We start from the raw sequence: 15,168 nt of genomic DNA, 5'->3' as shown, positions 1-15,168 counted from the left end.
TCTGTCCCAAAAATAAATAAACGTTGAAAAAAAAAATTTTTATAATTAAAATGTCAAAAGTTAAATATAAAGAGAAAAATTTTAAAAGCAACAAGAGAAAACAACTTGCTACATACAAAGGAAGTTGATAAGACTATCAGTTAATTTTTCAGTAGAAACTTTGCAGGCCAGAAGGGAGTAGCATGATATAGTCAAAGTGCTGACAGGAAAAAAAAAACTTCCAAATGAGAATATTCTACCAAGCAAGGTTATTATTCAGAATGAAAAGGAGATAATGTTTTCCAAACAAACAAATACTAAAGGAGTTTGTCAACACTAAACTGACTTACAAGAAATATTAAAGGGATTTTTTTTTTAGCTGAGAAGAAAATGCATTAATTAGTAACAGGAAAACATATGGGAGTAAAAATCTCACTAATAAATGCAAATATATAGTAAACAGTAGATTAACCTCTTACAAGGTTAATATGAAAGTTAATAGACAAAAGTAGTAAAATTAACTATAACTATCATAATTAGTTAAGGGATAGGCAAAAGAAAAGATGCAAAATATGGTATCAGAAACAGAACACATGGGGGCAGGAGTAAAAATATAGAACTTTTAGAACATGTTCAAACTTAAGATGCTAATAACTTGATATAGACTGTTAAATATATAATGAAACTAGAAATCAATCACAGGAAGAAAATTCGAAAAATCAAATGTGTGGATATTAGATAACATGCTATTGAAATCAATGAGTAAAAAAAATCAAAGGAGAAATAAAAAAAATACCTGGAGACAAATTAAAATGGAAATACAACAGCCCAAAATCTACGGGATGAAGCAAAATCAATTTTAAAAGGGAAGTTTACAGCAGTACAGTCCTATTTCAGGGAACAAGGAAAGCCCAAATAAACAATTTAACTCTGCATCCAGAGACGCTAGAAAAAAAAAAGAATAAACAAACCCCAAAGGTAGTGTAAAGAAAGGAAACAGCAAAGATAACATGGAAATAATTGAAATAGAGACTAAAAAAACAATAGAAAAAGTTAATAAAAGTAAGAGCTGAAAAGATAAACAAAATTCACAAACCTTTGGCTAGACTAAGAGAAAGATAAATAGACAAACATACAGACAGATAGATATAGAATCAGAAGTGAAAAAGAGAAGTTAGAGCTCATATCATAGAAATAAAAAAGATCATAATAGACTACTCTGAACAACTTTAGTCAACAAATTGGACAACCTAGAAGAAATAGATAAATTCATAAGGACATTCAACCTAACAAAACTGACTCACGATGAAATAGAAGACCTGAGAAGAATGCTTGCTAGCAAGGAGGTCAAATCGTTGATCAAAAACCTCCCAACAAAAAAAGTCCAGGATCAAAAGTCTTTCCTGGTGAATTCTACCCAACATTCAAAGAATAATTAATACCTGTCCTTCTCAAAATTTTCCAAAAAATTGAAAAGAAGGGAATGTTTCCAAATTTATTTTATAAGGCCAGCATTACCCTGATACGAAAATCAGATAAAGACACCACAGAAAAATAAAATTACAGGCCAATATTCCCGATGAACATATGCAAAAATCCCCAACAAAATATTAGCAAGCCAAATTCAACAATACTTTAAAAGGATCATGCACCATGATCAAGTGGGATTTATTTTAGGAATGCAAGGATGGTACAACATCTGCAAATAAGCAATGTGACACATACATCACATTAACAAAATGAAGGGTAATATCATGTGATCATTTCAATAAATGCATATAAAACATTTAACAAAATCCAACATGCATTTATGATAAAAAATCTCAATAAAGTGGGTATAGAGGGAATGTGCCTCAATGTAATAAAGGCCACATATGACAGGCCCAAGCTAACATAGTACTCAACAATGAAAAACTGAAAATTTTTCTCAGGAATAAAGATTAGAAAAGGATGCCCATTCTTGCCATTTTATTTAACATAGTATTGGAAGTCATAGCCATAGCAATTAGGAAAAAAGAAAAGAAAAGGAAATAGAAATATAAAAATCCAAATTATAAAGGAAGAATAAAACTGTCACTATTTGCAGACATGATACTATATATATGCATGATCCTAAAAACTCCACCAAAAAACTGTTAGAATTAACAAATAAATTCAATATAGTTGCATGATACAAAATAAATATCCAGAAAAATTTGCTGCACTTCTATACATTAATATCAAACTATCAGAAAGAGAAATTAAGAAAATAATTTCATATACAATTGCATCAAAACAATGAAATACTTAGGAATAAATTTAACTAAGGAGATAAAAAAATATCTCTGAAAACTATAAGATGTTGATGAAAGAAATCAAAGGGGACACAAATAAATGGAAAAGTATCTCATACTATAGGTTGGAAGAACCCAACCCATTTTAATATTGTTAAAATGTCAATATTACCAAAAACCGTCTATAGATTCAATGCAACCCCTATCAAGATCCCAATGGAATTTTTACAGAAGTAGAAAAAACACTTCTAAAATTTGTAGGAAACCAAAAAAGATCCTGAATGGCCAAAGAAATCTTGAGAAGGAAGAACAAAACAGGAGACATCACATATCCTGATTGCAAGCTATATTATAAAACTATTGTCATCAAAACAGTATGGTACTGGCATAATAACAGACAAATAGACCAAAGGAACAGAATTAAGAGCCCAGAAACAGACCCAAACATATACGGTTAACTAATATTTGACAATGGAGTCAAGAATACTCAATGGTGAAAAGACAGTCTCTTCCATATGTGGTGCTGGGATAATCAGATATTCACATGTAAAAGAATGAAACTGGACCCATATCTTACACCACTCTCAAAAATTAACTCAAAATAGACTAAAGACTTATATGTAAGACCTGAAACCATGAAACTCCTATAAGAAAACATAGGAACAAGTTTCCTTGGCATGGGTCTTGGTAATGATTTTTTAGATATGACAACTCAAACACAGGCAACAAAATAAAAAATAAACAAACAGCACTATATCAAACTGAAAAGCTTCTAGACACACAAAATAAATCATTTACAAAGTGAAAAGATGATCCATGGGATGGGAAAAATATTTTCAAGCCATATATCTGATAAGGGGTTAAGATCCAAAATATATAAAGAACTCATATAACTCAGTAACAAAAAACCCAATTAAAAAATGGGCAAAGGACCTGAATAGACATTTATCCAAAGAAGATATACAAAAGGCCAATGTGTACGTGGAAAAATGTTCAGCATCTTTAGGCATTTGGGAAATGTAAATTAAAACCACAGTGAGATATCACTTCATGAATGTCAGTATGACCAGAAATAACAAATACTGGCATGGATATGGAGAAAAAGGGACTCTTGTGCATCATGCATGTTCTTAAATTTGTGTGCTAATATAGGTATCTAGTGATATACTGATTCATATGGGAACCCATTTTGTCTTCAAGCTATTCCCTTTGATTATGATAAATAATGATTAAAAATACAAAACGTGCCTTCATGACATGAAATTGTAATCATATTTAATATGGAACATACTTTCTGATTTTTTTCTTCAGCTCTGTTTTTAAAATATTTCCTGGGAAAACATTTGTATATGCAGTCGATCCTCACTATTAATGGATTCTGTATTTGCAAACAACCTTGCTTGTTAAATTTTATTTTAACCCTAAACTCTACTGATGTGTTTTTATGGTCATTTGCAGTTATGTACAGAATGACAGAAACTTTGAGTTGCTTTGATGGACAAGTTTTCAGCGGAGGTCAAACAAAGCAACACTCTGCCTTCCCATTTCAACTCTCAGACTACAAATGTCTCCTTTCTGTGACACATTTATAGCATTTTTGCGTTGTTTGTCGGTAATCTTACTATTTAAAATTGACCTCAAACAGACTGCTGAAGTGCTGTCTGGTGTGCCTAAGTATAAGATGGCAGTGATGTGTCTAATATCTTAGATGAGTTTCATGCAGACATTGGTTACAATGCTGTTGACTGTGCATTCAATGTTAATGAATCAACAATAAAGATTAAATGGATGCCTTTATACAGAACCACAAATAACAGAAAGTTATGTTTTGATTAACTGATGCAAATGTGACTGTGGCTCACAGGAACGTAACCCTAAATCTTCCCTAGAAGCAAAGCTTCAGTCTTGTCTAATTTATTAATCACAATGACTTCATAAAATGTAACTATCATGAATATTGAGAACTGACTGTATTAACTTTTTAGTAATTTCACTCTTTAAAATCTTTCTGTATTTCAATCATAAGAGCACAATCTATTTCCAATTTAATGTTTTTGGACTTACACATGTATGCACATATAGATATATGTGTGTGTATGTGAATTTATGATTTTCTGATATTAATCCAGTGATACAGATCAGTTTTCATGATTCAAGTTATAAAAGCTAAATACCCATGAATAAAGCAGTGAATTGAGAGAATTGTCTGAATCAGAATTTACATCTGAATACTTTGAGGTGAATCTGAAATGTTGAAAACTTTGAATTACAAAATATTTCAAAGATGCATGCTTCTGTTGTTCAACTTTGAACAACTATCACATTTCTTAACTATCACAGAGAGATAGTTGTATATCAAGTGTTCAAGGATTATCAAGTGACATTTTGTAAAAGCATGAGAAAATGTCCAGACTTTTCACAATCAGAGCCTTTATCATGGGTTACAGTGCAGGGAACTTGGTTGTAGAAGTACTGTGGGGAGGCTGCAAAGAGAAATGGCTTTAAGTTGAGACTTGAAGAATAAGGATTTTATTAGAAAAAGTAGATGACAGGGGAAAATAAAAATTTATAGAAGAAATTAATATGTAGCATATTTGGAGACTGAATGTATCATGTTGGTTTAATATATTTAAACCTTAAATTACAAAGAATAATTTTTACTAAGTGTGAATGATTACATTTGAATCTCTTTAGGACACCTACTTATATGCAACTAATAAGATAACACATGACCGAATTTAAAAAACATACTTGACAATATTCTTGCCTGGGCAGAAACTTATATCCAGAACAGACTGATCTCTCTCTCATTTGAACCCACCAGGTTCCCTCATGTGTAACAGTCCTATCTGCCCTACTTTAGAATGCAACATCCTGAATATAATTAATTTCTGAAAGCAAATATTAAAATAATCTTTACATGAATTCAAAAGAGAATGAGAGAGAGGGAGGGAGGGGGAAGGAGGAGAGGGGGAATTAGAGAGGGAGGAGAGGAGAAAAGGAGTGGAGGGGGAGAGAATAGGAGAGGAAAGAGAAGTGTCAGGGTTTAAGCTGAATCTGAGAAGTCTGAGTCCAGGCCATATACTGTGTGTGACCTTTGAGGCTCAACCATAGGCAACTACAAAGGCTCTACTTGGTAGACTTCATGGGGAGAAGCTGTCCTCCCCACAAGAGACTTGGTATATAATCTGGAGGAATTTGTGTTCAAGGACTCATGCCCCTCTTCCACCTCAACAGCAATGCTCTAAGATGTATATGCATCACTAGTCCAACTGCCTCCATTTGGAGCCTTCTTATTGAGTAGGCCTTGACAAAGCTATTTCCAGGTGTCTCTGCTGAGACCTCCTTGTCAGGAGTCCTTGAAGAAACTCTTCTCTCTGACTCAATACTTTCCCGCTCCTAGCTCTTCTTGTGACCTGGTGCCTTAATGTGGGGAAAAACAGAACCCTGGGGAGCGGACGCCTTTATCTTGTTTTGTGACTTGCTTATACTCTCACAGTAAGTGAATGAAGCCTTGACTGTTGCCTTCAGTCTGGCTCATTATATTAATTGACTACTACCAAACTGGCATCTCAGCAATTTCTCTCTCTGACAGAATCCATTTGAGCTTATCTAAAATGCAAGAGGGTGAGATGGAATTGAAAACAACATTATTTAACTTGGTAAATCATTACTCTTTTTTCTCTAGACAGTATAGCTGCAAAATTATGGAGAAGTAGTCCTTGAAGTTGCCATAGGAATTCTTAGTACTAGAAGGGACTTCAAGAGTTTTTCAGTTCAATTCTTACATTTTACAGATGAGGAGAATGAGGCACAGAACAGTTTGAAATTGAGCCACAAGTGGCACTTGGGGTCCTGAGCCAAAGCCAAAAAACATTTTTTCTATGTGACCTTTATATTCTACAATGTATATCTTGAATTCAAAGACCCTCAGCCTGAAGAATTTGTGGGGAAATAAAATGGCCTGAAGCAAGAATGGATGACTAGGGAAAGGAGATGCGAAGACAAACTCATTACATGATGTTTATTGTATACGACATTTCTTTTATCTTGTTTCAGCTCATTTTGAGGACCCTGAAATTTTCTTGAATTTAGTTATCATAAGAACTTTTATGGGTATTATATAACTTGGAACCAGTGGAGAAGGGGGTGGTAGTTTTTGTCTTCAGATAATTTATTAGAAGGCTCAGGAGGCTCTATTTATTTCTTTTACATATCTGAGAGCATATTGCTACCATCACCCTGAACTCAAGAAGGAATCTGAACACTACACATGACTGTTACCTCCTTCCTGTCCATTAAGGGAAAATCTACTAAAGCCTTTCCTGAATCCTGAAACAGGAAAACTAATAAAAGGAAAAGCTTCGCTCATGAATTCTCTTCATTGTTCTAATATGGGATACCGATTAGAATTTTTCTTAAGAACTTTTAATTATTCAGGAAAACCTATATTTAATTAATTGGCAAAGGCCTATTTATTAATTGGATTTTACTGTGCCAACACATTGTAACCAGTCATAAAAATAACAGGAATGATGAGCTTTACAGAGCGAGACAGAAATTGGTGTGAAGTAAATCATTTTGGAAAGCATTTGCAGGAAATACAAGTGGGAACAGAAGTGGGGGAGTAGAAGGTAAAAAGGAAAGAAGGAAAAGCATGTTCTTGAAATGGTCACTATGAAGACCAGAGTTTCTAATGTGCCTTGTGGTCTGCTCCTCAGAACTGTGTACCTAAGGGTAGAGGGAAGCAGAGGGGACCATTTGTCCACAGCTTCCCATTTCCCCAGTCAAGGTGCCTTTCGTGGGTGGCAACTTCCTCACACATTCTCACCTGTGAATACCAGGCTGATTTCTGTGGAGGGTGGTAGAGTCAGAGAAGTTCCAGGGATGAAAACAAGGGCTATAGATGCAGCTAGGGTAGAAAGTTACCAAGATATATCCGGGCAAAACTAACTGCCATACTAATCACTGAAGTCAAAGGTGAACAGCAGGATGAGACGTGAGGTACAACAAAGGTCTGAAACGATATGAAAATCACTATTTTAAAATATTACCTGAGAGAGCTCTGGAAATTCCATGAAAGTGCTCTGAGGACAGCAATGGAGGGTAGGATGGGGCGAGCAGTTGAGCAGTGCTCTGTGGCCCCAGCATGTGATTCATCCTGAATAGCTCCTTTGATTTCCTTTATATATTGGCTTATGAGTTTGTTTTTTTAAATAGAGTTCACTTATTTATTTTGAGACAGAGAGAGATCACAAGTGCATAGGAGCAGGGGAGGGGCAGAGAGAGAGGGAGAGATTGATCTCTCTGCAAGCTCTGTGTTGTCATCACGGAGCCCAATACAGGGCTTGATCCCATGAACTGAGATCATGACCTAAGCTGAATGCCCATGGAAGAGTCAATTGCCCAACCTACTGAGCCACCCAGGCACTCCAATATATTGACTTAGGAGTTCTTGAAGTAAGTGTCTACATCTAAACTCAAGTTTGGAGACTATAGTCATAAATCGTTGTTTTAGTTAATTAATATACATTAATCCTTATGAAGATTAAAAATATGAAATTCACATATTTTAAAAACTTCACACAACATTTAGTCTTGGTATTTATCGCTAATATATTTTAAGATGTCACACTGTTTTACATTATTTATCAAAACCAGTTTATCTGCTCCTGCTAACCAAAATAATTTTATTTCAATTAATACCTAAAGCGGAATTCTAGAAGAAATAACATTTTAAGCTTTTATGTGTAAAGAGTTCTCTAAGACATTCAAAATCCCAAAGTAAGGATTGTTAGCATTTAGCATGAATGACATTTTGAAGTAGTCAGAAACCAATTATTTTTATTTCCTCCTTAGAAGTAGAGAAATTATACCTAGGTTTTATTCACAAGATTTACTTATTGTAGCAGTTGCCAGAAGTTTTTCCCCAAATACTGCATGTAAGTATTAATGAAAATATTTGTTCAGGAAAACACTTGTGAAGAAATCTTCACAATAATTTTTAACACAGATTTAGAGATAAGTTAACAGTATTAAGGAGAGTTAATTCTTCAACATCTCGTTTCTATGATCTGCTGGAACTAGAACAACTCTGGGAAAATAGTGAAATTATGTCTATTCACATTAATATAAAATATAAACATTTAATATATAAAGTTCAAAGAACATGTTTAAAAGATGATACTTTATGGAAGCACAGCAAAAATAAAAGTTTAAAATATGCCTATGAATAATAACCACCAAATTTACAGTAATAATAGTCTCTGGGGAGTCAGTATGATAGGAGAAATGAGGCCGCTTCTTATATATATGTAGCATATGTATAATATAATTTACATATTATATGTTATTATGTATATATAATTGTTATGTATTATGGATTACTTATAATATATAATGTTTATTTTTGAGACAGAGGGAGACAGAGCGCTAGTGGGGGAGGGGTAGAGAGAGAGAGAGAAAGAGATTGACAGAATCTGAAACAGGCCTGTCAGCACAGAGCCTGATGTGGGGCTCGAACCCACGAACCATGAGATCATGACCTGAGCCTAAGTCGGATGCTTAACCGACTGAGCCACCCAGGCGCCCCAACTTATAATATATAAAACATACAATCATGTATTGTATATTATATAAAGTATATATACATATATATTATTATGTGTAATATATAATATATATTACTAGTATATATAATTATTATAATTATACATATAATTTTTGAAGGTGAAGAATCTTATTACTCTCTATACATTCCTTTGTGCTGGAAACATTTAATAAAATATGAGATAGCTCATTCTTTCAAGAAAGAAAGGAGAGAAAGAAAAGAAACTCAGTGATAACTCTATGCAGATGACAGAAACACAACCTACCACAGAGGAAATGAAAAGCAACTTAGTGTTTTTAGGACACACTGAAGAACAGTGTTATGGTAGAATTAGCACCTATATGTGAAATAGTTAAAGTTGACACTGTAAGAAATACTACCAGGAGCTCTGTATTGCAAGTAAAAGGAATACAATTAAATTCTTATATTTTCATGTAAACTATTATGTAAAGGACAGATTTTTATTTAGTAGGATTTTTTTTTCCTTTAAATCCATCCTCAAAAAAAAATCATCCTCTAACTAGGATATTTTATAGTTTTAAAAAAGAAAGCAAGCTTTGTTAGTATTTGAGCTTTCTAAATAAACAATTATCTTTTTTTATTTTATTAAAATTACTAGTGACCATATTCAGGGACTTATGCATTAAAATTAACTCATATGTACATATGTATTCGTGTGTGTGTGTGTATTAGATAAAAAAATATATAATATATATATAAAATATATATCTAATATTTATATATATTAGATAAAACATTGTTATTGCTTATTTTTTCAGCTACTTATATCTGAAGTGGGGAAAAAAGCTTATACTTCTGTTCTAATCAGTCATGCCTGTTCATTTTGTAGTTTAAATCTGAATCAAATATTTAGTATATAAAACAAGTATGAGCTCATAGGACTTGTTTTAAAGTCAGAAATACTTTTTAGTGAAAGAAAAATGACAATAACATCTTGCATATATATACATTCTCTGCTCTGGTAACTGGTCATATTGAGAATTTATCTAGTCAAATTAAGAAGTAATCTGAAAAATGAAGGCAATATCATTTATTTGGCACTCTTCCTTGGAACTTTATTGGTCAGGATGATTTATACAACTCATAGAGATCTAACAGTTTCCAACCCTCTACTTTTTCTTTTTTCTTTCTTTTCTTTCTTTCTTTCTTTCTGCTCTTTCTTTCTTTCTTTCTTTCTTCAACATTTATTTATTTTTGGGACAGAGAGAGACAGCATGAACGGGGGAGGGGCAGAGAGAGAGGGAGACACAGAATGGGAAACAGGCTCCAGGCTCTGAGCCATCAGCCCAGAGCCTGACGCGGGGCTCGAACTCACGGGAGCTGCGAGATCGTGACCTGGCTGAAGTCGGACGCTTAACCGACTGCGCCACCCAGGCGCCCCTCTTTCTTTCTTTCTTATCAGTGTCTGCATAGACAATGTTCATGACTACATGGACAAACCTTTTTGGAAAAAAAACAAAAATAAATACATGTGGGACAATATCAACTTTTATATTTATGATTAATTCTATGCTTTGGATAAGTGCTCTCAAAAAATGAAACATTCCTGGTGGCTATAACTCTGTGTACTATTCTGGTTGATTTTTTAAAAAACATTCTTGACAATAATACATTTTGTAATATTTTATCACCACAGTTTTAGAATTTGTGTGGTAAATTTTATAATATTATCTTGCAAGTAATTTTTTTCTTTAAAACCAAAAAAAGTTTTTGTGTGATGAATAGCTATAACATTTCTATCATTTGACATCTGGATTTTAAATCTTTAGATCATATGATGGTGATGGTATCTCTTTTCCTCCCTCATGTTTTTCAGAACAGCACTGTGTAAGAATCCTACTTAAGTTATACTATTTAATAATGTTGTTGATGAAGGTATGATGATGATGGAGTTGAGACAGAACAGAGCAGTATTAATCATGGTATCTGCATTAGGAGTTATTTTTGTTGTTGTTTTGGTTGCCATAGTCACCTGAGCCTCATGATTCACTTGGTGTATTAAAACATACTAATAAATATTACCTTAATCTGGTTAGGAAACTGCAACTTGACCATTAATTGTACTTGACCTTTCAAAAGTATTTGTTGAACTTTAAATAATAGCAGGAAGTGAGCATTTTACCTCAATACTCTAATGGGTGTAGCATTTTACTCACCTTTTTAACAGGGGCAATAATATCTCCGAACTATAACTTTGGTAGTAAAAACACCACAGCCTGGAGACAGTCCAATTAAATATTCTAAGCTAAATAAACATATTTTATTCAACCCCAGATGCTTTCTTCATCACTTCATCAGTCACTAAACTGTCTATTTTTCTGTTTCACAGTCATATTCCCAGAGGGTTACCTGACTGTGGAATTAAACACCCAACTTGCCACAGGTGGGTGTTGGGGATGAGTTTTCAAATCATACTGCATTTTGTTAGAACAGAGAAGTAAAGCATAATATCGTGTTCTCACTAAGATGCAATGTCACTATCTGTCTCCAAGCCATCAAGAGGTCAGATGCCTTTAAAACAAACTCACCTAACCAGCAATCTCTTAAACACTGAAATAAGACCAGCCTTCTTATTTCACAGCCAAATTGCTGCTTTACTGGCTCTCTCTTTATAGAAAAGCATAAACCAGAGGGGAGAAAAATAAGGAAGGAAAATACCAAGAGAAGAAATAAAAGGAAATAAAAGATTATGCTTCAGACAGCAGGATTTCTAGACACTTTAGTAATTTCTCTTCATTGTGTCCATGATTCCAGACATAAATTTGGGGTACTTTATTATTTCCGCATTATTACGGCTAACTAAATCTATTCCATCAGTCTTTTAGTTGAATTAACTCAAATCATAATTTGCCATTCTAATAAAAAGAAAATTATATTGGCTAATATAGATATTATATTGAACTAACAGTATTATAGAACTAATGAACTATCTGTCCTTGAAGAAATCACTGATATTTTATGTGCCTCAGTTTACTCATCTAGCATAGGTAATCTCTAGGGTCCCTTCCAGCCTTATCAGCTTGTGATTCTATGAATTTTCTTAGGACAAATGAGAATCATATTCTCTCTTTATAAAGCAGTCCTTTAATTATGCTTTATTTATTTATTTTTATTATCATAACTGCAAATTAGACTTGTTTTTTTTATCTTTGAATCTTTGTATTGGATTATTACAAGGTAAATGTTTTCAAAAATAAATTCTTCCATTGATTTCCTTCCTGCATTTTCCCTTCTGTTGTTAGCCTTCTTCTCAATAGATGGTGCTCTTTTCTCAGAGACACTACTTATCTTATACCTCAGCAAAAGATTAGAGAAATTAGTTTTATTCCTTAACAATCATTAATTAAAGAGATCAGGCATATAAGAAAGAATCGATTACAAGCAACTTGCAGCACCTTGATCATGAAAGTATAATAGGGAACATGATTGTTTAATGATTGAGGAGCTCCATTAAGCCCTGCAATACTTGCTGAATAGATGGAGTGAATATTGTAACTAAATATGAAAATACCATGTTCATTACATACAAATAACCCCTAGTAGGAAGAAAACCCCATTTTAAGGTGTTAAAATATTTGTTTACTTTAACAAAAATGAATATATCATATTCCATATTAGCATGTAGGATTTGAATATACACACCAGCACTAACGCAATCTACATTAATCTCAATTAATATTGAAAACTCGTACACTCTTTGCCAAACAAACCTGGAGCATATGAGTAAACAGAATATGGCCCACAAATTCTTTTGAAATAATTTCACTGAGTAAAGACACTTTTTTCCCCATGAGCAACCACTGTAACTTCTTTATATTATAGTTTATAACCCAGAATTATGTCGCTTTTGGTCACTTTTAACTGGGTCTCATTTTCAGAGGATTTGAAAAACAGTCATACCCTGCATTTATCCTGAACCACACTCTATTCCCAATTCGGTTTGTGACTCCCATAGCAGATCTACAGCTGCCAGCTGCAAAATGGTCTAGGCAGCCCAACTGTCATATTTATTACAACAAAACATTATTTACTGTGGAGAGACACAAGAAAAACTTTCTCACTGAGTGTGGCCTCAGGATGGCCACAAGGGAAGTGAGACAAATGTGACAAGGAAAGAGGAGGGCAGGGGGTGCAGCAAAGTACACGGAAACCAGGAGGGGTAGGAGAGTTGCCAAGGTTCTTCTCTGAAAAGAACTCAAAAGGAGATCGGCCCCCAAATTAGGAAATCTAACTAAAATTTCTCTTTCATTATTCACAAATTACTGTGTCCACAGCTCCTGTGGAAGGGACTGTGGGTTCCTGTGCCCAAGAGCCCCCTTGGCTCAGTGTAAGTGAGCTCTAAGACAGAGCTTATTATTATTATTTTTTTAATTTTTTTTCCCGGAGCTTTACAGCTCCTACCAAAGCAACTTCTCTGTTTCTGAAATTTTTGATTCTTTAACAGTGGAGAGAAAAACAGAAAAGTAGATTTTTGTACTCACAACAACCACTCTATCCACTGTTGCTCCCATAATACCCCCTGTTTACCTCTCTTCTCTCATCCTCCCGCCAGACACTACCCAGGGGTCAGGTGTCCCTTTACGCCCCTATTAGCTGCTGAAATCTCTGCTGGGAGCCCTGGCGCCTTCCTTACCTGACAATCACATACATGACCAGGAAGTTTCCGAAGAGACCCACGACGCACACGATGGAGTAGAGGGCCATGATGGTGATGGCTGTGATCATGGAAGGACTGCCGGTCGAAAGGCACGAGCTGTCCCTCCCGCCCAGCTCCGTGCGGTTAGGACCGCATGGGTCGGACAGGTTGCCATCTAGGTGGGAGAAGTTGACCCAGGAACCCGGGCTAGGTGCTGGGGAGCAACTTGAAGAGTGCAAATAGGGATCAGTGCAATTGCTGGCGTTCGTGGGGACGGTGCTGCTGTCCATGGTGCTGACGCCTGGCTGGGACCTTGTTGTGAGGTAACAGCGAGCACCCAGACTTTTCCAGGTTCCACGCGTCTCAGCTGCTTCCTCTCGCCGCCGCTACCACAGTTCCTGCTATTTCTTACAGAGACCAATCCTGGTGCAGCCAGAGAGGAGCTTCAGGCAGAAGGGGAGAGCTGGGCATCTGACATTATCCACTGTTTGTAACCCCCTTTCGCCTTAGTAGTAGAGACACATCCTCAACCCAACACCACTGTAGGGAGGGGAGGGAGGGCTGTGCGGGATCCAGAGGCTGGAGGGGAGGGAGAAGAGAGAAGGGGGGTGGATTTTGCGCAAAGCGATCTAACGAGTTGGTCTGTCTCCCCATTCGGCACTCGTCCCTGCAAACACATCTAAGGAGGAGCAGAATGGGGAAGGGAGTTGGAGGGAAGGGTTGGGGGGAGAGAGAGTTAGTTCTTGGCAGCAGTAAGGCATAAGAAAGGGGGCTGACATCACTCTATTTTCCTAGCGCCGTTTTCTCTGTATAATACAATACGACAGGAAGCACATTGGCCTGGTGCAACCTGAGTAATCCTTACCCTCCAACCCTTTTCCAGCCCTCTAGTCTGCTGAAATCTTTGGCATGGGGCACACAAATTCCTCGTCTTTAGTCTCCTTGTCTCAGTCCTGCGTGTCTACACATAGCAAAGGTGTTTTTACATCACTGAACGAGAATTTTCAACCCTACAAACCTGTCTGAAACAAATGTCCTTTTTCTGAAAAAGAAGCGAGAAACAAACTTTTGTGTAGGAAACTTATTCCATTCAGTCCATATTCCTTTAATTTCTCCTAGAGCAGAAGCTTTAGTTGCAACTGATTTCTATCCTGGTGGGGAAAAGGCACAAGAACTGGTTATAGCAATCAGGGGATTGTGGCATTCAGGAAAGTCAATGAAAGATAAAGGTGATCCTCCACACTTAACTCTAACAGATCTGTTTAGAATTATTTATTACCTCTTTTATTGCCAGGCACATGAACATGTGCTTTTCAGTAGAAGCGTGTCAACATCAAGCATTCGCATTATTTCAGTCTGTTTCCTCCTATAGAGATTCCTAGAGGAATTTCATAGATATCTGGAACTGGTTGATATCCACACAAGGTTGAAGAATATTGATACACTTAAAAATTTGATACCTCACTTCCAAGACCCCAAATATTTTTATTTTAGAAACAAAATTTAAATCAACCAGGGGTAAGATGTTTTTGTTGTTGTTGTTTGTTTCTTTGTTTTTTGGTAAGTTAATACTAATTCTGAAGTAATTCTCATATCTGTACATGTGTGTATTTGTGTATGTATATGTCTTTTAACAATAAGCATTGGGA

General features: G+C 35.3%; 1 protein-coding gene across 2 annotated transcripts in view; it reads right to left on the bottom strand.

The window, feature by feature from the left end:
* Positions 1-13,997, bottom strand: part of OPRM1 (opioid receptor mu 1) — a 168,367-nt gene extending 154,370 nt beyond the window's left edge. For both annotated transcript variants that reach the window (XM_047858606.1, XM_047858605.1), the window contains exon 1: positions 13,517-13,997. In XM_047858606.1, coding sequence (XP_047714562.1) covers positions 13,517-13,809 — 293 coding nt within the window. In that variant the 5' untranslated portion in view covers positions 13,810-13,997. The remainder of the gene's footprint in view (positions 1-13,516) is intronic.
* Between the last annotated feature and the right edge of the window lie 1,171 nt (positions 13,998-15,168).

This window comes from Prionailurus viverrinus, chromosome B2 (genome assembly GCF_022837055.1).
Source record: "Prionailurus viverrinus isolate Anna chromosome B2, UM_Priviv_1.0, whole genome shotgun sequence".
NCBI classification, from domain to species: Eukaryota; Metazoa; Chordata; class Mammalia; order Carnivora; family Felidae; genus Prionailurus; species Prionailurus viverrinus.
Note: the sequence above shows the minus strand (reverse complement) of the source record. Positions and strands in the feature narration are given on the sequence as shown.